This window comes from Rhinolophus ferrumequinum, chromosome 20 (genome assembly GCF_004115265.2).
Source record: "Rhinolophus ferrumequinum isolate MPI-CBG mRhiFer1 chromosome 20, mRhiFer1_v1.p, whole genome shotgun sequence".
Taxonomy (NCBI): domain Eukaryota; kingdom Metazoa; phylum Chordata; class Mammalia; order Chiroptera; family Rhinolophidae; genus Rhinolophus; species Rhinolophus ferrumequinum.
Window position 1 is genome coordinate 53,169,037 of NC_046303.1, and position 23,102 is coordinate 53,192,138.

Consider the following 23,102-nt stretch of genomic DNA (forward strand, 5'->3'; position numbering starts at 1 on the left):
TTGGTATCTGCATATTTTTCCCCAAATAATCTGAACAGAGAAATCTATTTATGTAATATGCTGAACTAATGGGTTTGGCCAGGTTTTCTAAACCAAAGTTCAAAACTGACTAAAGATTTTATTTTCTCATTTGTAATTATTATATGAAGTTTTACAAAGGTGTAAAATTCAATCACATTTGGTGAAATACGTACCAAATGACATTTTTAACAGAATAACATTTTAAAAATAAGCTCTTTCTAGAGACTGGAAAATATATTTTCATGGGGTTTGTAACATTATAAGAATTTTACCCTGGCTTCATCCGAGTAATAACGATAAAACAATAACAACAATAAACAACCTCAATCTTTCTACTAACATATCAAATTTCCCCTTTGAGCCCAGTTGAGAGCTTTATTTCCTCATTTCAAGAGAGGCCACTGCATTAAAGCGGTGTTTCCCTAAGTGCGCGCCTCTAGGGGCCCAGGGGGGCGGGGAACGAGCCCCTGAAGCGGCTGCACAAACAACGGTTCCCCCGAGAAACGCGGGGAGGCGCCCGCCGCCGTGTCGCGGCGCAGCCCAGTGGCGTGGGCGTTCCCTGGCGGGGCGCTCAGAGGACGCGTGACCCGCGGCGGCCACGCGGCGGCTGACGACGGGGGAGTGGCGGGGCAGGGGGGCGCCCCGCACGCTGACGCGCCACACACCCTTGCACTTTTTAACCCCAAATTTACCGTCCACTCAGCTGTCACACAATTTAGGGTCGCAGAGCACACTTTAGGAAACGCTCCAGGAGCTGATTCACAGCCATTCCTGCCCGCCTTTTCTCAGGTGAAATAACGATGTAAATCAGAAAGGAACCCGCTCCGGGGAGGTTCCGCCTGGCCGCCCCGCCTGGCGGCGATTCCCGTGGGGCCGCCCGCAGTGTACACACCTGCAGAGCAGGTTTGCAGCCAGCAGGAACCACAGCTCTCGGAAGAGCTCCCAGTTCTGCAATGTGAGCACCCAGGGCAGTGGAACATGTGGCAGTCCGAGGCCCCGGGCCGCCGCACGGCGCTCCCTGCGGCTTTGTCACCTGCAGGCACTGAGCGGAGGTAGAAGGGAGGGGGTGGGGGGAGGGCCGGATCTGAGGAGTGGGCGCCCCTTTGGCCCTCGGTTAGCTCCGCAGTAATTACGCGGGAGATGGATTTGTTGGGAAACCTTGTTCTTGTCGTAGCTCAGCTGCCGACACGCGGGACGTAATCAGGTCTCAGAGCCGGTCAGCGCCATCAGCAGAAGCGCGGCTCTGTCCTCCTTAGGGCAGGGAATTCTTCTGCCCTGACCAGGGTGCCCAGCCAAAGTTCGCCCCTCCCTCCGTCTCCCGCTTCCTTTACCTCCCCCATTTTTGACATGAAAGGGTTAATCTTCCATTAGTGTCATCAGCCCAAAGAGCTGGCCAATTTAAAGAACTGAAAATAAAGCACCCTCTGAAATCTTTCTTTCTACCCTCTTCCCCAACAAAACTCGGCAGTGCCACCTCTCACATACAAGTAAAGGAGTGGGCAAAAATAGACAATAAAAAAATCTAGTTTGGGGGATTGCCCCTGAAGATTGAGACAAAGAACCAAGGCCTCTCTCATCTAAAGCAGAACTTTGGATTGTTGTGCTGTCACATTTTTTTTCTGGCCACTGAATTTTTTTAAATTCGTCATCTATGAGTATTTCATTTTCCTGGGAATAGGGAAATGTTTTCTTGTGTAGGCTCTTGGATCAAGACTGTTGGCACAGTATTTCTGCCTAAAGAATTGGAAAAGGGCCAATTAACTAATGGAGCAACCTAATTAACAGCTATCATTCTAAACAGGTAATAAGTTAAAAGACACCGTTTACAAACAGTTCCCTCAGAGCTAGTGTGACTTCTCGGATCTTTGTTTCACTAGCATAGTTTACATTCTAATTAGTGCACCCTTATGGCAAAATAATATCACTTTCTAATGCTCACGTGGCTCATTTCAGTGTGCAATGCTCTTTAACCATCTTATTTCCTAGAGCAGCAATAGGTTTTAGCTGAATGTTCTTTCAGGCTAAGTGATTTCTAAAAAAGAATAATGGAAATAATGATATCTCCCTTGCACTGAGCCTTCACCATGGGGCTGCTATCATCTGTGATCCTGTTGGAACACGGGTTTGATTATCTGTAATCTGCAGGCATGATTATCCCAGCTGTGCAGATGAGCAAACTCAGAATGCCTAGAGTCAAGGCTGCTCCTTGGGACAACACCTTCAGTAAGTGGCAGAATTGAGATATGAGCCCAAAGTCCACACCCATCCTCTCTTACAGCCCTCACCGTCTTGGGTTCAAAGACCTAGGTTTATTTCCTTGATTCTCCATCTATGTGTCACAAACTCCAGAACCTTCATTGCTCCATCTACAAATAGGAATTGTAATTCTTGCTCTAGCAACCTTACAGAAGGTATAAAAATACACACCTTAAAGCTGTAAAGACCTAGACACCTGGCCAAAATAAACAAAGGGTATTTTATTCTATGTTCTCACCATTATTATTTTTGCTGATTAAAGGAACTGGTAAAGTAGGTTCAGGGAAATCTCCAAAGGAGATAATGTCAAAAAGTTGACCTCATGTCTCCACTGCATTGTGCCAGAGAAAATCAGCCTCAAAGCCTCAGGGTCTGGTGGTCTGCAGGTCTGCAGCTTCCAGCAAGGCACCTTATCCATGAGGAAAGCAGTGTGCATGGTGAGTGCTTCACAGGGGGCTCTCCAAAGTGAGTCTTCCATTGGGCTATTTATAATATCACACAGCAAAATGATTTTAGACTTAATTAAGCTCCCGAAGTGGCAAGGCCCCAGATATTTCTAGGGTCTTACCTTTGGAAGCTGCCCCACTAAGAAAAAGAGAAATACTTGTTACTGTATTATGAGTCTAAAAATCCACTGATTTTAAGTTATATCACCAATGGAATAACAGCTTTTTGGGAATGAAAGAAAATACTACTTCATTAAATAGATATGTCCATTATTAGGGGCAGTCTAACTTCACAAATATTGAAAATGTAAAAATTGTGGGGGGTCTTATAATTAAGAAAACATGTTATTTGTCTGATAATTCCCTTAACCAAAAGCAGTCTCGGAAAGACTGTACATTTGGCTGTGGATGATGACTCTCTTTTTAGTATTAATATTTAGTTTCTAATAAAAAATTAGGGATGGAAGTAGAAGCTATTTATGTCTCAGTTTTTCCAACTAGAGAATGAAAATTAAACTTGATTTGGGTTTGGGGACATGGAAAGAGAGAAAATTCTGAATTTTGACTTAGCATCCCTAGAACAACATCAGCTTTATCTGCAAATGATTTTTGTGGTTAAGCAGAGCATTATCAGAGGGGGAATCATTAAATTCACATGTGAGATACATTCAACCTCCAAATAGATGTTCACTGTACAAAATACCCAATAATGCACCCAACTTTCTTATTGACCTATGAGTTGTTGACATGATCCATTCTTCTTAAAGATGTCGGCATCATGTCAACTCACAGGACAATAAGAGAGAAAGAGATCAGAGACAGGTAGGAATGGAAAAGTCACAACTCAGAAAAGTGAGAGGACCCAGGTTCAAGTTCAGTGTACTAAAGTAAGCCTTTCTACGATTCAATTGAAGGTAATATATTAGCCATAGGACATTGCTCCAAATTGCTATCCATCTCATTAATACCCCTTTTCACCTTGTAAAAAAAAACAAAAACAAAAACAAAACAATACAGATCCTGAGAAGATGTCATAAGGTGGAGAGTTCAGAATATAACAATAAAGTCAAGATGTGAAACGGCTTTAAACTTATAAGTAGATGGCATCAATCAAACAACAGAGACATACAAAGGAAAGAAAAACCATTACACACTCCTTAGATCTGACACTTGCCGATAGATACTCCCAAAATCCAGTCTCATCAGAGTAACAGAGGTAGACAGTGCAGCTGTCTGTGTGCCCACTGGAAGGCAGCCCAGGTAAAGAGCACAGGCTTTCAAATCAGATGCCATCCCCACGCAGCTCTACTGCCCCAAGAATTCCCCAGTCACTTAGCTTCAGGTTCTCTTCCATGCAGTGACAACCATGTCTTCCTCCCGGGGCTCTTAGGAGGATTAGTAACTAAAATTAATAAATTGCTGCCATTGGTTGTGCATTCTACATGCCAACAAGTGCTTAGCATTTGATACATTACTTCATCTTGACCACAACCACAAAATACGGTTTATCCCCATTGTACAGATTAAGAAACTTCCAAGATCACCCATCTGGAAATGCTGGGATTCAAACTCAGTTTTGTCTGGTATCAGAGATTGCTCTTAATCAATAATTCAGAGCTCCAACAATAATTTAATTTTTTTTTGTTTTCTTCATCAATATTTCCCAAATGGCTAGAATAGCACCTGCAAGTGATAATCATAAACAGTTATAAAATCGGTGGACCGAATGGAGTATTTCATATAAGCTAATACATTATCCACTAAACATTTTGCATAAATTCATTATTTTCATTTCATTCTCACAATGATCTTGCACTATTATCTCTAATTTACAGCCGAGGAAACAAGGCTCAGAGAAGCTAACCAGCTTCTCAGGGCCATATAGTTGGTAAGTGATAGAGCCTAGATTTGAGTCCACATCTGGCTGCTTCAAAGCCCCGCTTCCATCTGAGTGAAGCCGCTTTCAGCATGATGTGGATAAGTGACTAATACCGTGACTAACCTATGAAATAGTCATTCCATAAACATCATGCTCTCTTCACCCACATACATTTTAATCCACTTAGGGAGGCTAATCTAAAGTAGGGTCTATTTAGGATATTGAAGGTTTATGTGGAAACGCTTGTAAGCATAATGCCATCCAGCATTACCATAGCTGATGAAAGAGGCATTTGTCTATTTACTTAACTTTTTTCAATTTTTTGAACTACTAAGTTTCAGGGTTGTTGGAAGTAAAGGTCAAAAAGGATGTTAACAGCTTGGCACAACACCTGATACACAGTGGATATCAGGTAAGTCCTGCCTCTGCCACTCATGCCCTGACCACCTCGGCCTTGAAACCCATGGTTACTCCAGCACGCAGAGAGGCCGGTGTGTTGATTCTGAGTTTGCTGCTCACGCCCATTGGTAACAGGGTAAGCTGACTGCCTAGTTTTCCCCAGATTACCAGCGACAGAAGGCTAGCGATGCCAGGCTTGCGCCTCCAACATCACCATGTGGCTGCTGGGTGCAATAACATCCGTTTTTCCTTATAACAAAATGGCCTGTATTTAATCAGAAGGCAGGGCCACAGGAGTATTACCTGCGAGGTTCACTTAACCACTGTTGGTTTTCTCTGATGCTCTAGAACAAAAACATTTCCATCTGCCTTCAGTAAATCTGCAGGTGAGCTTAGCAAGCTATCCCAGACAACCAAAAGGAAGAGATTAGTGGTATGTACAGCTAGAAAAACAAGTCGGTTTTAAATTCACATGGAATTTGAGGACTTGATTGCAAATTAAAAATGAAAGCCTTCTCAGTATTATTGGGTTATAATAGAACTATTTCAGTTTTTTATACAAAGGGTGATATCCTTAAGAAAAAGGATACTTAAATATTTACGTTTAAAAGGTAATATACAGGTGGCTGAATGGATAAGAAACCAAGACCCTTACACATGCTGCCTATAAGAGACACACTTTGGATCAAAAGACACACACAGACTGAAAGTATAGGGATGGAAAAAGATATTTTATGAAAATGGAAACAAACAAACAAAGCAAAAAAGGCTGGGATAGCAATACATATACCAGACAAAACAGATTTAAAGCAAAGGCTATAATAAGAGACAAAGAAGGACCTAGTAATCCCACTTCTGGGTGTTTATCTGAAGAAACCCAAAACACTACTTTGAGAAAACACTACTTTCTCAGAACTCATTTTGATTTTTTGAAATCACAAAATCATATGCATTTAAAAATATTTAAAAAGTAGAGTTTCTGCCCCTCTCAGCTCAAGTGGAGATAAGACTGTGGAAATGGGTATAATATGGATGGTTTTGCACATCTAGACTTGTTACTGAAATGTGGAACCTAGGTGAAGCAGAAAAGTGCTAAGAACTTAGCCTTCTCAGAAACCAAATCTGTTACCACAAACATTGCTAGAAATATCCCAAATATTTTAAAGAAGTTAAGTAGATTATTTTTTAATGCTGAGTTATGAATTAAGTTAATAGTTTTGTGACTAAATATCTCAAATACTCTTCAATGTGGTAATCACTATACTGACGTCTACATTATTTGACAATATATATGTATAGTTTGTGAATGATTTCATCTGACAAGGCAGTGAAACTTATTCCTGCTAAGGTTGTACTTTAAAAATAGGTTTTGAAATTAAAAATTCCAAAGTTCATACCATTGGTAGAAATTATAAATTATTGAGCTTAGAATAGCACAGAAAATCATTATATTAGTAGTATATTAGTAATGATAAAATACATTTTTCTAGGACCAAATTTGAAGTACCAGAGTAGTAGTTAAATACATATGTATTATATATATATGTAAATGTCATATATATATATATATATATGATATTTAAAATAGGAACCAGAAAACTATGAGAAACCACAATTGGGAGAATGCAGTGGCCCTCTTTACTTACATCTATGAAAACCTGCCTGATGGTTAGGGGTAAGAGTACAAATTGGTCACCTGTGAAAATGAGGATACAATTTTATGAGAAAAACAGCATAACTCTAATGAATTATGGTTCTTTGTTATGAGAAATGACAAATTTCACGGTCTCACCCTACAGAACATTAAGAAAACATTACTAAGAGGAAATTGAAAAACTAATCTATGTTAGAGTGATGAGGACAACTTTTTTCTGATTGAACAGATAGATAAATATTGCATGCAAGTATGAAAATCCATTTAATTTTGCCACAACAATAGATATTCTCTTCACAAAAAGCATATGAACCATCTTGGACTCATGAAACTGGATGGTGATAACAGATGTATCTTTAAGGACACTTCAAGTGCCTTGGCTCCCCACCCCTTTTTTCTTAGAGGCTCGTTTTGTTGTTTGTATGAATTTAAATTTTGCTTTACGGCCTGAATTCTGAATTTGCTTACAGCACTAGCTGATGCTAAAAGCGGGCAGCACTTTCTTAAGCAATTGCCAGACATTTCCTTCCAAATCCCGTTGCTCCAAAGAATCTGGAATATTGGCGATCACTGGTCCCAGATTTAGGTTCTTTTGCTCTGTTAGCTATAGCTCTTTTTCTCACATTTGCAAAGAAATATAAAATAAACAGTTTAGAGATCCAGGGCTTCGTTTAGAATGTTTGTTAAAGTTTCTAAGGACCAAAGGTGAGTTAAACTAAGACATGTTCTCCCAAGCAATAAATAACTCTAATCTGATTTAGTCACTTAATCTGGCACCAGCAGGCAAAAGCAGAAATACCTCCCCAAATTCTTGGTATTTTTTGCTGGCATTAAAACGTAATGTCTTACACAAAGCCATGTAAAAGTTTATAAAGTTGGTCTTTCTGCAAAATTATGGCCTAACCGCAATAGTGATTCCCTTTTGAAAGGAAAAAAAATGTTTTAGCAATTCCACAGAGTTGGCAGCTGCAAAGAAAATGAAAAGTACTCATAGTTTAATTTGTAGTCATTGGGAAAAGGAGAAAGAGATGATGAAAAGAAATGTTTCCAGTTCATCCTTAAGAATTTGTCTTCATTTTCTGATCTTTGTCCTACTGGACAAATATAACAAGTATTACAATGAAAATGTAAAACCTCTGAAGAAAGTTGGAAATTGAAGCATTCGATCATATTTACAAATATTTTCATTTTCTCCCATTGAAGCTACAAATTGAAACTAAGATCACAGTGGGTTGAAGAAATTTGCTTTCGTATGAGATGTCACACTTGCTCTTCTTGTAAATAACTAGGGATTGAAATATACATTTGTTTGTATTCCAATTAGGATTCTATAGATAGGACAATTATAATAAAAATTATAACATTAAAATTATAATGTATAAATGAATAAAATGTATAAAATGTATAAATGAATACATTTATAGATGAAGGGAGAGTTTTGTGAGAGCATGGTAGAATGAGCCCTTGTTTACCACATCATGAATTCATATGGATCCTCGTGGTAGAATCAAAGTGACAGAGATTGTTGGACTGCAGTATGGTCGCTGAGAAGGAACATTGTTCCCTGAAAACAGACAGGCATTCCCTACTCTGTGCCTGTCATTTCTGCTCCCCAGCAGTTTCAATTTATGTTCTTGGGGACCAGAAGTCCCAGTGAATGTACTCCCCACCGAACCCCTAGGGTAATCCAGCCTACTTGATGTTTGACTTCTGCAAGCATTTCAGCCGTCTGCTTTCTTACAATCAAAGTGATTTTAAAACAGAATTTAGGGACATCAGATATTTCTCAAACTCCCAAAATCTAAGACAGTGGTTGGCACATATTGGGCCTTGATATATGGAATACAGAAATCAAATTCCAATAATATAGGACATCTTCAAAGATTTTTAAAAACTACCATTATTCAGGGGGAAAGAACCTATTTTCGATGAAGGGTGAATTTAGTAGTCCCAGGACAGACATATCTGAGCACATAGTCATTAACTTTTGAGAGGAGGAGAGGCTCCCATGCCCCATCCTGAGAGAGAAGAAGACACAGAGTTTCACAACTTCTCTGTGTCTGCCCCGACTGTGAGGGGTGAGCTCTGGACCATCTGACTGGGTTGCAGAACCCGCCTCCATCCGTTCAGCACGAAGGTCTCATCCCTCCTTGGGAACATGGCACCTACGGAATCTCAGTGCCTCCGTGGAATCTTCCGACTTAGCATTCTTTTACAAGACAAGGAAGAAGTCGTTATTTTCCATGGTGAACTACACTGTTTTTTGTTCCTCAGGGTAAACTAGTTTCATGGTGAAATTATAACATTCAGAAAAATTCAAAAGATCTTTTGCAACTTAATGCAAAAACCCAGGAGTTACCACAAAAGCATAATGAAGTTATGAACAAACATTTATTGAACACCTCTTTGGTTATTAAAGCATGGTGTTGGGTGCTTTGCATACATTATCTTATTTAGTCTTCACAATAACCTTATGAAGTGGGAATTATTACTCCCACTTCAAAGATGAGTAGACTAAAGTTCTAAGAAGTGAATTAATTCACCAACAATCTCCCGTTAGTGGCAAAGCCTGGACTTGAACCCAGGCAGTGGAGAATTTTTTGCTTCCTATATATATCTGAAACTTTATGAAGAAGAATTACCTTTAATTAATTTTAAAAAACTTTTAGGGGAGAGGATTGTTTTTATTGTTGTTATTGCTGTTTTTATAACATCAGTTTTCATGCAAAGTATGTTTCTCATAAAGTGACTGAAAGTGACATTTTAAAGATTATGACACATCCAATTCTTCACGCTTGTCTGTGAGTGTTTCTAAAGTTGAAACCAAACATAGAGTACCCAGCGTGAATCCTAATTTTAACTGACAGTGAAGAACGTTGTGTAGGTAGGTATTCCCAGGGATAGAGTGCCTATTGATACCCATCATATAGGCGTGAAAATCATATGAAGTTCTTTCTCACAGTTGCTCATTAAGGAAATGTGTGTCATCCACTTCTTTCAAGTTGGTCTAAGATAATTTATCTCATATCCTGGGCTTCAATTATGCCACCTTCGGGCACACTGCCATTCCCTATGCCCATACCCATGTCAGACATTGTAATCAATCATGGCAATGTTTCTTCTTGAACTCTGGAAACTCCAGATCTCAGGGAAGCCACAACCAACTTCTTAGTTTTGCCTGCAAGATTAAATCTATTTGTCCTTAGTTGAGTGCCTTCCTGTAATTGAACTCCTTCATCTCCTTATCTTCATGCCTACAATTCTCTGGTTCAGATACTCTGCTAGAGGACCCTCTCGATATTCATGCTCTCTAGTTTTCCATCTTGGACATAGCTAAGTGAGAGAAAACACTAAATTGCATCTTGCAATTTTGTTTGGGAAATAACTGCATTCTCCTACTCTTCCTGGAATCAACATCAGAGCTGCTAAAATAACTCTAAAGTGAGTTTAACCTTAAACCTGAGAGCACAAAGAGACTAAAATGAATGTATTACATAAAGAAGACGAAATCATCCCTTGGAGGAAGAGAAAAGAGTGAGTACGGCCCTGCCAGGTGATTGGCTGTTTCCCTTCTGGTGATCACTCACCACCACCTCCTTGCTTCTCAAATGCTATGAGCTCTTTGTTCAAGAATGGACATGGACGGAGTAATGCTAATGTTAACAAAAGCCTCTTGACCAAAAAGTGCTAAGGTTACACAAATGTTTGGTAAAGAATTGTCTCTACTAATGGAGTGAAAGACTTGAGGAAGTCACCGATTTATAGCATTAGTGGGTTTCTTTTTCTTAAAGATAGGTGCAACAAAATTACTTATCAATTTGCCATCTGCAATCACATTCTCCATAGCAGAGTTTAACAGCATGTCATAGACTATTCCGACATGTGGCCCATCAGACAACTTGTCTGGATGCCCTGAGCTTCTGTGATACCGCCCCCCACTGCTGGTGATGACACACACCTACATGCTGGCAGCGAATAAATTCAGCACACACTACCCTCCATCACTCATAATTCATCCCTACTGAATACCTCAACTAGACCGAGGTCCATAAGGACACTATAATGATAACTTGGTGACCTAAAAGACTTACATGGCCCTGAATCGCTGGGGTTTACTACAATTGCAAGATAATCTTTATGATGGCTAAAATTATAATTGCTGCTGCATTAATGTTACTCACATTTATGTGTAAGCTTCCCAAATTCTTATGGAAATAGGGATACATGTGCTAATAAATACTAGTAGTCATTTAACAATTTTTTCATTGCTCTTGCAACATGGACTTATTCTCAGTGGTGGTTTATGCTCTTAATTCCTCTCAGGAAACAAACGGGACAGAACATGAACAGCAACAACCAAATAAGACCCCTGTCAGAGAGGCTGGAACTCTTTTAGGTCGCAAATTATCATTTACAGTACCAGTACGGGTCTTGGCCTGTTTAAAGCATTCTTCAGAGATGAATCATTACTGTTACAGTCAGGGCAAAGACATACAGGATCATTGCAAACGATGCCTGAGCTATTTGCTGTGGAACTGATGGAGCAATAACCTCACTCACAAATTTCTAATGTTGCAATCTAGGCATAAAGTAGGCCATGCTTTTTGAACTGATGTGGAAGTGAACCAGTCAAGCAACCCCTGTGCCAAGGATTCACTGAGGCATTTGCTTCATGCTTGGACGATGACAGCAGCATCCTAGTGACCAAGCTCCTGGTCTGCAGCCTCTCACCACTCCAGTCCATTCTACCACGCTATCACATTCACACCTGAAATAGCTCCTTTCCAGCATTCCTCCTAACCCCCTCCTCAAAAAAAAAAAAAAAAAAAGAAAGAAAGAAAAACAAGAAAGAAAGAAAGAAAAAGAGAAAAAAAGCATTCATCAAAACCCCTTGCCTGGATGGAATTTGACCCTTCCAGACTGACCTGTCATTGCTCTACTCTCTCCATCCTCTTTTGCATCCATGTTTCTCACCTCCAGGCTAGAGTCTTGTTTGGAATGATTTCTCTGCCTCACCAAGTCCCACCCAACCTTCAAAACCCTGCTCTGCCCCCATTTCTTCTGTGAAGTCTTCTCTCCTATACCCACCTTTCCTTCTCTCATTCGTTCCCAATATTCTTTTGAGCATCCGCCATGTGTGTACAGAGATTCTTATCAAATAGTCCTGCCTGTCATTTGGTGCATAGCACTTCTCGATTGGATTGTTAGAATCTGCATGCCGTGTGCCTGTCTTATCATCCCCTCCTCTGCCCCAATAGCATCTTCTGGTGCCTTCCATGGCAGATGACACCATGCCTTACATAAAGCAGGGTCTGCAGGTACTCTGCCAGAGTCCTCAGCATCTCAGCAAAGCAGGAATTTGTTTTGTGCCGTTTATGCCTCGAGCTTAGGGGCCATTTTTATCAGTGACATATTCTCCCACTTATTTCTCTTATCAGTAAATCTTTAGTTCTGGGAGCCAGAAACTCAAACTCCAAAAGCTAGATAGACCCAGGACCACAAGTGTTTCAAAAGCATCCTCTTTCTATCAAGTCACTTTCCCTGATGTCAAAATTCAATTTTAATGTCCTGATGGAGTTGAAATATGTGTAAAAGTAAGTACTTCCCTTGATATCAAAAGGTTTTTAATTTAAAATACAATTTCCACAGGTAAAATTGCCAACTTTTCACTAATGCCATGCCTCACAACTTGGCTGCCTCGGCTCGTTTCATTTTCTTGTTTCAATATTTGAAATCAAAGTCTGAGGAGGAGTTTTGGTGAGACCTATGGAAGTGCTGAGAAGAATGGGGACCAGCCTAAGCAAAATAGGCACATCGGAGAATTTTTAGACAATATTGTGCAACTGTCTCTACCCTTTGATGAACGGAAGCAAATTAAAATCAGCATGTTGTAGTACATTGGAGGATGTTCGTAAATTCCCCAGAGTGCATTGCCAAATTTTTGACATGCTGAGATGATCAGTCCAGCTGCCCTGAAAGGGGAACAAGAATGAGAAAGGCCTAATTTCACAGAAGGCTTCCTGACTAGAATGGCCCCGGCCCCTGCCCCTGCGGGCACCCTGGGCAAACTCTCCTTAGTAAGGGTACATTTAGTCATACCATTCCAGATCCACCTGGCTCTGACACTAGCTCTGTCCTACCATCAGCAAGTGATGCTAGGGCCTAAGACACAAAAGAGGAGCAGGTGGGAGGGACCTAAGAGGTGCTATGTTTTAGTAATGTCGCAGCGTAGTGTGTGGAAGTGAGGCCGTGCGCAGGGAAGAGGCTTGTGAGACATTTGCGTTCACTGTTTTCTTCTTGTCACCCAGAGAGCAGACAGAGCATCTCATTACACGAGCGAGCACAGACTCGTGTCAATCTTCTCGGAGCAGAACACCTCTCTCTGCATCACAATGTGTTCTATAGCTGTCAGGTGCTGTGCCTCTCTCGGCTCCTAAATGCACTGATATCTGCCGAAAATAGAACCCACAACCCTGCCACCTAAATGAACCCAGCTTCAACTCAGGCCAATCAGATGGAGTGCGGTTTTCAAGCCTGTGACTTGGGGAAGCCAGAGTGGATGGGTCAGCCACAAAGTTGTCATAGGGCATTGTAGAAAGGGGGACTGTACAGTTCACAGTGCAAGTGTGGAGAGGGGATGTATCCAGCATGGGTGCAGGACAAGGACGCTGTCCCCAGGCCTCTCCACATGGCCTGTGGGGACACAGGGACAGCCTTTGGATACTGAGCTGCTTAATGCAGGAACACTCATCGATAAAGTGCTTATGTGCTCCGCTCTATTGATGTGGACTCCTCCTGACCTTGCTGGCACTGATGGGACATGCTTATTGCTGATGCTGCAGGATGGACATCGTAGGCCTGCTCAGTGGGCCTGAGGCGCTGCAGACTCCCGGAGGGACTGCTGACCACTCACAGTAATTACCTGACCTTTATCGGCATCCATTGACAACTGCCATTGATACCTGATATTCTCACAGCTCCTCCATTAGTGCCATCCCACGGGGCCTTCTGTGGTGGAAGCAACTGCCAAATGAGGACGGGGAAAGAGGGACAGTTTCCCTGTCATGATCTTTGTCACCGAATGGTGTGGTCTTGTGGTTCTTCTGTGGTCCCGGTTGCATCTGGAATCCCAGTGGCAGCTGAGTCTAGAAGCCATTCATTTAAAAGCATTTACTGAGAAAATATATTTAAAAGCCTATTTGGGGTACTGTGGGGGTAGGAAATGAATCATTCATGTATAAACTCAGTCCACAAGCAGCTCATTGTCTGGTGGGAAATCACAGACCGAATGCAGTGCTTCTCCAATGTTCTCTATGTGGTGGCAGCCAGGTGACAATGGAAAAGCAGGCGTTTGGGGTCAGCCAGATGTGGACTCCAGCTCCAGTTCAGTCCATCACTTACAAATTCCTCCATCAGGTCAGAGCAGAGCCACCATTGTCTTACCTATTGAGCAGGGTGGGACTAATGCCCACTTCTCAGAGCTGTTGTAAGAACATGGAATGAAATGAAGTCATACATGTGAAAGCACTTCCTCAAAGAGCATTACTAATTTGTCTTGGTGGTCCCCAGGCCATGTCACCACAGTTCTCATCTGGCAGGTGGCCCTGGCAGATCCCTAGCAGAGCAGAGCTGCTTAACCATCCTGTGGCATGGGGAGCCAACCTCGAGCTCCACAATGCCCCCAGGAGAGTTCACACATTGGAAACATAGACCACATTTTCATTTTTGACAGATTAAATTTGTCTCTAACAGTCTCCCTGACTCCAGAACCTGGACTCTCAACCATGAGCGCCAGGTACAGAGGCCCCTAATCCTGCAGGGTGTCAGGCAGCCCACCCCTGACTTTGAGAGAGGAGCAGAATGCCAGTGAGGGAAGGAGGAAAGGAGAGAGAGCAGGGGAGTGGAGGCAGAGGAAAGGAGGTACGATACATCGTGCCGAGGAGCTACGGTGGGGAAGAGATGTGGCTCCCCAGCTGGAGAAGGGCGTGAGCACCAAGAGAAGTCTGCCCTCTCTCTGGTTCTGAGACAAAACAGATGTCTGTGCTGCCGTGGAAGAAATCACGTTTCTGCCATCACTGATGCTTGGTTTTGCTTTTAACTGTTTTCTCTTTGGTCCATGTGTGCCTGTCAGATGCCCATCCCTGCCACTCTCTTCCACACACGCAGCCGCAGGCCTGTTCACAGCTCCTGAGCCGACTCCAGGGAGCACCCAGCTCCAGAGACCAGGAAGGAGTGGTCTTTAGGTGCAGAGCCTGGCACCTCATCTCTGGGCCCCTCTCTTGCAGATTATTGGGACCATTCCTCTGATGCCGAATCCGGGGCCCTCAAGCCAGGCAGCGGGCAGCACGCAGGGCCTGCAGGTGCAGCCCATCACACCCCAGCTCCTGACGAACGCCCAGGGCCAGATCATCGCCACGGTCATCGGGAACCAGATCCTGCCAGTGATCAACACACAGGGCATCACACTCTCACCCATCAAGCCCGGCCAGCAGGTAAAGGCTCCACGTCCAGGTGGCCACGGCTACCTGGACACCCTTCCTTACCACCCTTCTTCTGTTTGGTCACCCTCAATGAAAAGTAATTTTTTAATTATAAAATATTTAATTTCACTAATCCTAACATATCAACACTTAGAAACAGGCAAGTAGCTTTATTTTTCATTCTTAGTGTACGTGGGTAAGAACAAAATAACTCTCTAATATAAAGTATGAATATATTAAATTATAAACAGAGACAATGGCCTAAAATAGGGATCTGTTCTTATTTATCTATGCTGTGATACTTGATTTCCAGACAATTTTAAAAGCAGTCAAAAAGAAACTAAGACCATTTATGTCTTAATTGCAAATGAAAAAAAAATTATTAAACACCACGAGATTTCATCCTGGTGCTGCTGAGACTGATGCCTACAAATTAGGGCATACAAAATAGGAAGTTCCACTTGGTTGAATTTCGTTAAAGCCTTGACAATCCAGTTCATTTTTTCATTCAAACATCACCAAAGCACTTCCTGTGTGTTACGCTAGAGGCTGGGTTTACAGCACTGAAGAATAGAGATGTGGTCCCTGACCTCAGGGACCTTCTGGTTCATTGGTTCCTCCTACAAACATTGTTTTGATAACCAACTGTAGAGCAGGTCCCTACTGAATGCTAGGAAACAGGGATGGAAGAGTGGTTCTTCCTGATATTGAGGAGCTCATAGTCTTCTAGAGAATGCAGATACAAAAGCAAGCCCCATTGTGCAATAAAACAGAAAATGTCCTACGACAGGACACATGTGCGCAAAGCTTAGTATCAGCACAGAGAAGGAAGTGACCAACTCTGTCCAGAGAGTTTTTTGTCCTCACAGAGAGAATGACTTGGAGACTGAGTCTTAATGGGTGAGTAACAGTTAACCAGGTAAATGATGGGCTAACCACATTCCAGGCAGTGGTAACAGCAGACACAGAGTCAGGGGAATGTGAAGGAGAGCAGAATATTGAGAAGCAGGAGAAATCATGTGACTGGAGCATAGAGAGGGCTTTGTAGTCAAGCTGAAAAGGATGCACTTTGTCTCTGTGTGATTTGAACACTTTATGCATCATCTTTGTGCCCTAGTTTCCTCATCTGTAAAATGGGGTGACCAGTACCTACCTCACAGGTGGTTGTGAGGGTTAAATGAGCTCATATATATGAAATGGTTAGAATAGTGCCTGACATACAGTAAGCACTTATGTTACCACGATGATGGTGATGATGATTTGTTTACCTTGCAGCCCTGGAGGTCTATACAAGGGATTTAAGAGGGTGATGGCACTCTCAGCTTTATTTTTCAAGAAAACAACTCTGATAGCAGATAGAGGTCGAAGTGAAATGGTGAAACATCTATTGTGAACAAACCATTTGGGAAACTATAGCAAAACACAAGTAGAAATCACGAGAGCAGGCACTAGATAGTTGAAACTAAGGATCTCGAATTGCAGGGGAGCTCAGAACAGGATCTGAGAGTCATGACGACACACGTTGTAGCTGAAAACAAGACATCCAGAGAAATGCTGAGGAGCAAGGGAAGGAAGGCAAAGGAGTCACCTTGGGAAACATCAGCATTTTCAGAAATGAAAGAGGAAGGGAGAGAGAAGAAATGGCTGGTTAAGTAGGAGAGGAACCCAGAGTGTGTTGATCTAATATCCAAGAGTTTTAAAAAGTAGGACATGGACAACAGTGTCAAATGCTGCAGAGATGAAATCAGGTAAAGCAATGGAGAAACATCATTTCTTCTATTACTTTGTTGTCTTAAAGTCTGGATTGCCTCTGCTTGAAACATTTGAAACAAGTAACTGGGTGAGGTAGGAAGCCAGACATGGGCAAGCCGAAGGCCCAGGTTTGCAGTTGGAGGCTGCAGCAACAAAGAAAAAGTGGTGGAAAGAAAGATGGAGAACAATGTGAGTGTATGACTGAGTACAGGGCTTTATGGGTTGTTGGGAAGCTAACATACAAAGCCTTTAGCAAGGAAATAAAATACAAAGGAAAAGGGAAGAAGAAAGCACTGATATAGCATTCATTGGCAACAAAGCAGAAATGTCTGTCCAGAGACCTCAGCCATTTTTGGCTTTTGAGCCAACCATGAAAACAGCTCATTCTTGGTGGCACTCAGAGGCTATGCTTGGAAAATCCATTTGCTTGTTCAATAAATATAAGAAATCTGTTTAATAAAAATATTTGTTGGCCACCTATTATTTGTCAGTCACTGTACCTCCAAACTAGGCTGGTGGAGAAGACAGTTTCCATGAGCCCTTCCTTCAAGGAACTTACAGCCTAGTAAAGGACAAGGACATTCAGCAGAGAGTTGCACAAATGTGCACCTAAGATCAGCAGTAGTGAGGGGACCTGTGAGAGGGTCCGGCAAAGGGACCTTCTCCAGTGAGAGCTCAACACCAGGAAAAACAAAGCCAGGTCTGCACACATTTCCTAGGGATAGAGACCTCTGTGTTACTCCCCGATTCTCACGCTAAATCTAAATGACTGCCTGGGAGCCAAGGTTCCCAGCCACACTCTTCTTCCTCAGCTTTGTCCCAGGCAGTGGGGGAGTCCCTGCCCAACACATCATGGAAGGCTTTCGTACCCGCTCCAGCCTCCGTCTCTCAGCTGGTTTATCTCTTTTGCTATTTACAAGATCCCATTGCACCGTCTAACTTCTAAATACTTCCTTCAATAAGGCAATGTCCTCTTTCTTTCATTGGCTTTCTAAGCCCTAGTTCCATCTGTTCAAACTTAAGTTCAAAATTATCTGTAGGGGGAAAATGAAGAGGTTGACCTCTTTTTGTACAATGTGCTAGAAACTATTTCTGTCAGCAAAGCTAAGCTGTAAATTGCCAAAAAGGTGATGAATTAATTAGAAATCATCAGCATTTAATTCAAAATAGCTCTCACTTTCACGTGGAATTTCAAAGCAGGGTGTTTGGGTGATAGACTATTGCTGTTACATAAAATTACAGCTCTAGATTTGAGGTAGTACAGTTTTAATCCAGGAAAAGGACCTAACCAAGAAGTAGCAGATCAGAGGCAGGTATGGGACCACTCTTCAACTCCCTGCCTACAGGAGGCATCATTAATCCGTTTCCACAGTCTCTCTCATGAGCACAGATGTACTGCTCCTGGAATGAAACCTCATTACCACTACGGGAACATCTGGGCCTCTGCTGGTCTAACCACCACCATCATCCTCATCACTGTAGAACTGGAGATCTAGCAACTGGGAAGACACAGCCAGCCTCTTGGGGGTGTGCCTTGCAAATCCAGCTCATGTCAGTTACAACCAGCATTCCAGAGAGCAGACGCTCCTCGCAGGTGTATGTGCACAAACAACCTCTCATGTATATGAGAGAACACATGAGCACAGCTTACAAGAGGGACATGTAAACCCTCCCGAATCCCCAGGTGGCAGCAGGAACTGACCAGCCCATCCCTTTCGTTCAGGGCATGTGCCGCTGGTCTATCCCAGTCCCAGAAAGGTCAAGGGAACCGATAGTGAACCTGGTCAGAAACATCAGGGAAAGCGGGAAGGAGATGAGTGACTATCGCTATCCTTTGGCATCAGCTCGGTTGAAGCACCTTGGAACATGTAGTAAAGTTCACAAGTTACGTGAACTGACAGGAGATTCACAAGTCTGAGTCCCATTTATAAAAGCTGAGATTCTGAGGATAGTGGATCATAAAATACCCAGAGTCCAAAAGTTAAAATCTCAGAGCTGGAAATATAAGGATAGAGGTCTTCAATTTTTTTCTTTAAATGTTACCCTTTACATTGAAGAAATATAATATGGATAACCACTAAAAAATAAAGGGTTTCTATCACACAGTAGAGAAGTTTCTCAATTTATTTTTTTCATGTGATTTATGACAAATGCTTGATCTCACAAGAGCATAATTCCAACAGTAAAATACGTTATAAATTACAGGAGCAGAGAGATCCTTAACTCACACTCAGAAGGAAGTCCACTGGCATGGAGTAAAGTATAGGGCTCTCATACCAGATGACCGGGGTGGTTTATTTTCATTTAATAAAAATAATTACATATTTAATTTGTTACATCTGCCTATATTAAGAGAGCCTGAATAAAATCAAGAGTGGAGTGTCAACTATTCTTGATGATGATTTATTCTAATGATGAAAGATTGAGAACCTCCAGAGTTATCATCTGAAATACAACATATGTAGTACCAGGATCCGCTCCCATAGATATGGCTTCCACAGTACCACATCAGAGATCTTTGATGAACAATACAAGAAAATAAGAGTCAGAAAAGGACTAGATAAGAGACAGAGAGAAAAAAATATCCTTCTGGACATGAAAAAAATTACTTACTACAAAAATATTTCGTGGAGCTCAGAAGTAATCCCTCCATGGGATTTTGCAGCTACTGTGATTATGGTGAACTCCACCCCCTAAAGTGCGAGTGCCCCAGACCCCCTCACTTGCCTTTACTATCCTATGACTGTGAATTAATGATTTCTTCATAAGCAGCACGGACATCATTCTTGTATATATTTATTCTTCATTTGACTAAGTCCCAAGGGGATTTAGGGGGTATAGCCATTTGAAAGGGAAAATGTTGCAATTTGTAATATCAAAGCACGAAATCTTTCAAAAATTAAATACCATAGTTATAATACTTGGAGCGTGCCATCCATGAAGGCACTCAGTTTTTCTTCAGAAAGTAATCTTGGTGCTAATAGGAAGCCAAAGGAAAGTGGTTTATTTAAATTAGCTCTCTAAACTGCCATATGATTATCCAAATCCATCCATTTTTTTCAACTAAATACAAAAATGTTCTTCCTGATATGTTTTTGAAAATCAACTTCCCTTCCCAGCCCTGGCCCAAATCAATGGTTCCCAATTTTTTCTTGGAGCTTCCCAGAATGTGATATAAATGAGACATTTCCACCCATAAGGGATCTAAAATAGTGTAAGGTATTCCTAGATGGATGAAATGTGTCAATAGAAATGTGCCAATAGAAAACAGGCCTCTGACCTCCCAGGCACATACCTGGGTGTCTCACCTCTCTGATCCCTGCCAAACCCAGCTAACAGAAGTCATGCTCCCTCCACATTCTGTGCCCCTGGCCTGGAATGCCTTTCCCACCTTCTCTGTCTGGCCAACTCCTGCCACTGTTCTTCTGTCCAGGACCCCTCCTTCCTGAAGCTTCACAGCATTGCTCCTTCACCGCTGATTTTCCCATGCTGCATTCATGTTCATCAAACTGTACTGTCATTAAGAGTCTACTCCTGACGGGCAGGAACGAGACTGATTCAGCCTGATGCGTGCTCAGTCAATTGTGTTCAGTTCAACCGCTGCCCAGTCGTAGTGTTTCCCTGTCTAAGGCACCAGCATCCCAGAGCCATGCTTCCGGAGAAGCCCCGCGTTAAGCTCTTCTGTGGCTTTCTGAGTCTGCCTCCTGTCATTTTCTAGTCCCTTGCAAGTTAGTGCCTGCAGGCAGCACCATCTTCTCTATATCCGTTTGAAATATTAACCCCTTCCTCTCACCACGCTCTCCCACCTCATCATCTCAGCTACATTCAATCCCTCATTTTCTGTTCTGCAGTAAAACCTGACTCCCATCCCGTCATTGGCCCTGCTGAGCCCGGGTTGTGTGTCCCAAGCTTATCTGAGGACAGCCTTGGCCTTCCCTGCCTGTGTCTGGGCACCTGCCCTGAATCCTGCTCTCGTTCTACTCTCCTCGTGCCCTCTCATCCTCACAGCCTGGCAGGAGCCACACTGCTTTCAGCTCTCTTTCTTGAGACCACCGGCGCTTCTCCCATACTTACTCCCCTGCAGACAAGAGGAGTCTGAAATAGAGGCTTACATCTGGGGCTCTTCTTTCTGCTTAGGTCAAAGAGCTGTTTCAGTCACGGAAGAGAGCGGAAAGGAGGAGCCAGTGAGTCTCCTAAACTCTGCCAAAAGGCTAACTCCTTCCTTGCTCGTTTAAACTGGCCACGAAGATAACAAAAATCTCTCTTAGATACCACCTTCCAGTCATTCGTCCTCGTAGTTATTCGAGTTAGATTGTCCTAATGTTAGCCCCAGACCTTCCAGAAAGCTTCACCCCTCTGCTCTTGTCCTGCCCTCTGTAGAATGAACTCTTCAATAACACTCAGGCATTCATTATGTCCTCCTAATCATTGAAGGCTCTTATTAAATCTGGGCTCTGCCTTTTCTTGTCTAGACATAATAAATCCACTTTCTTGACCCTTTCTCTAAGAGAAGCTTCTTCCCAAACCTCATGCGGCCCGCAAACAGCAGCAGCAGCAGCACCTGGGAACCTGTTAGAAACACAACTTCTTGCGCACCCCAGACTTACTGCGTCAGACTCTGGGGTGGGGCCTAGTGATCTGTGTTTTAACAGCCCCTCCAGGTGACTCTGCCAAATGCTAAATCTTGAGAACCACTGATTCCATTTCTCTTCCAGCTACTATAAGGTACAAAATACTCAGAAAAAAGCCAGCCAGCGCCGGGAGGCGGGGCAGTCACTGTGTCCTGTGCTTACTCTCACCTCTGCTCAACCTCCCGAAGTTATATGTGTTGGTCAGACAATTAAGTTCGCGAACTTTCCACTGTGTAAGTGCTCAGTGGAAAGTTCCCGAACTTGATTGTTGGACCGCGTTCACTTTCTCCACCGTATCACCTGGAGATGTAGCCTGTGGTTCATTATGGCTTCCTGACATATTTAGAGAAGTCCAGACCTCCTTCATTTTGCATTTGTGTATTTGGAGAGTATTTTTCTCCCCAAATGAATTTCTCTATATTTATTTGTTTTTTTCTAAGGCCTCTCCTTAGCATACAGATGGCCATCTTCTCCCTGTGTCCTCATATGATCTTTCCACTCTACCTGTCTGTGTCCTAACCTCTTATAAGGACACCAGTCATACGAGGTGTGATCAAATAATACGGTGAATTTTTAAATAAAAAAAAAATCGTTACAGTAACAGACACATTGCTATCAATCCCCCTCAAAATACTTCCCCTTGCTTCGAACACACTTATCCCATCATTCTTGCCACTTTCTGAAGCACTTCTGGAAGTTCTCCTTCGTGAGTGTCTTTAGTTGCACTGTCATGGCTGCCTTGATGTCCTGAATCATTTTGACTTTGGGTAAGAGACAGAAGTCACACGGTGCCAGAGCCAGTGAATAAGATGGATGAGGACACACCGTAAGGTTTTTATTTGACAGAAATTGCCATACCAGAAGCAATGTGTGACATGGAGCGTTGTCATGGTGGAGAATGATTTATGGCACACTTTAAAACACACCTTCTCTCAACCATAGCTCACACCCAACTGACTGCACCGAACAAGTTGAAACTTGTCACACACTGTTACTAAGTTTTGACGCGATGCTTCCCGTATTGAAGATCCATCCCTGCCTTTCCATTGGATGGCCGTTGGAGCAGCATTCACCGTATTTTGTGATCACAACAGAGAGGCTCTGTGTCAAACATTGCTTCTGGTATATGGCAATTTCTGTCAAATGAAAACATTACGGTGTGTCCTCATCCACCTTATTCACCAGATCTGGCATCGTGCGACTTCTGGCGCTTCCCCAAAGTCAAAATGATTCAGGACATGGAGGCAGCCACAACAGTGCAGCTAAAGACACTCACAAAACAGAACTTCCAGAACTGCTTCAAAAAGTGGCAAGAACGATGGGGTAAGTATGTTCCAAGTGAGGGGGAGGGTTTTAAAGAGTATTAATGGCAATGTGTCTTTTACTGTAATAATTTTTTTATTTAAATATTCACTGTATTATTTGATCTCACCTTGTATTAGGTGAGGTCCCACCCTAATGACCTCATTTTAACTTAATTACCTATTTGAAGACACTATCTCCAAATACAAGATCGGGCAGGAATTGATGAGGTTCCTCTAGCAGAAGGAGCGCTGGCTCTTGAGTCAGACTTACCTGGATTCA

General features: G+C 42.5%; 1 protein-coding gene across 1 annotated transcript in view; it reads left to right on the top strand.

Annotated features, from left to right (window-relative positions):
• POU6F2 (POU class 6 homeobox 2) overlaps positions 1-23,102 on the top strand; it is a 461,828-nt gene that overhangs the window by 420,061 nt on the left and 18,665 nt on the right. Inside the window, exon 7 of the mRNA XM_033088902.1 lies at positions 14,941-15,147. Within this exon, the coding sequence (XP_032944793.1) occupies positions 14,941-15,147 (207 nt within the window). The remainder of the gene's footprint in view (positions 1-14,940; positions 15,148-23,102) is intronic.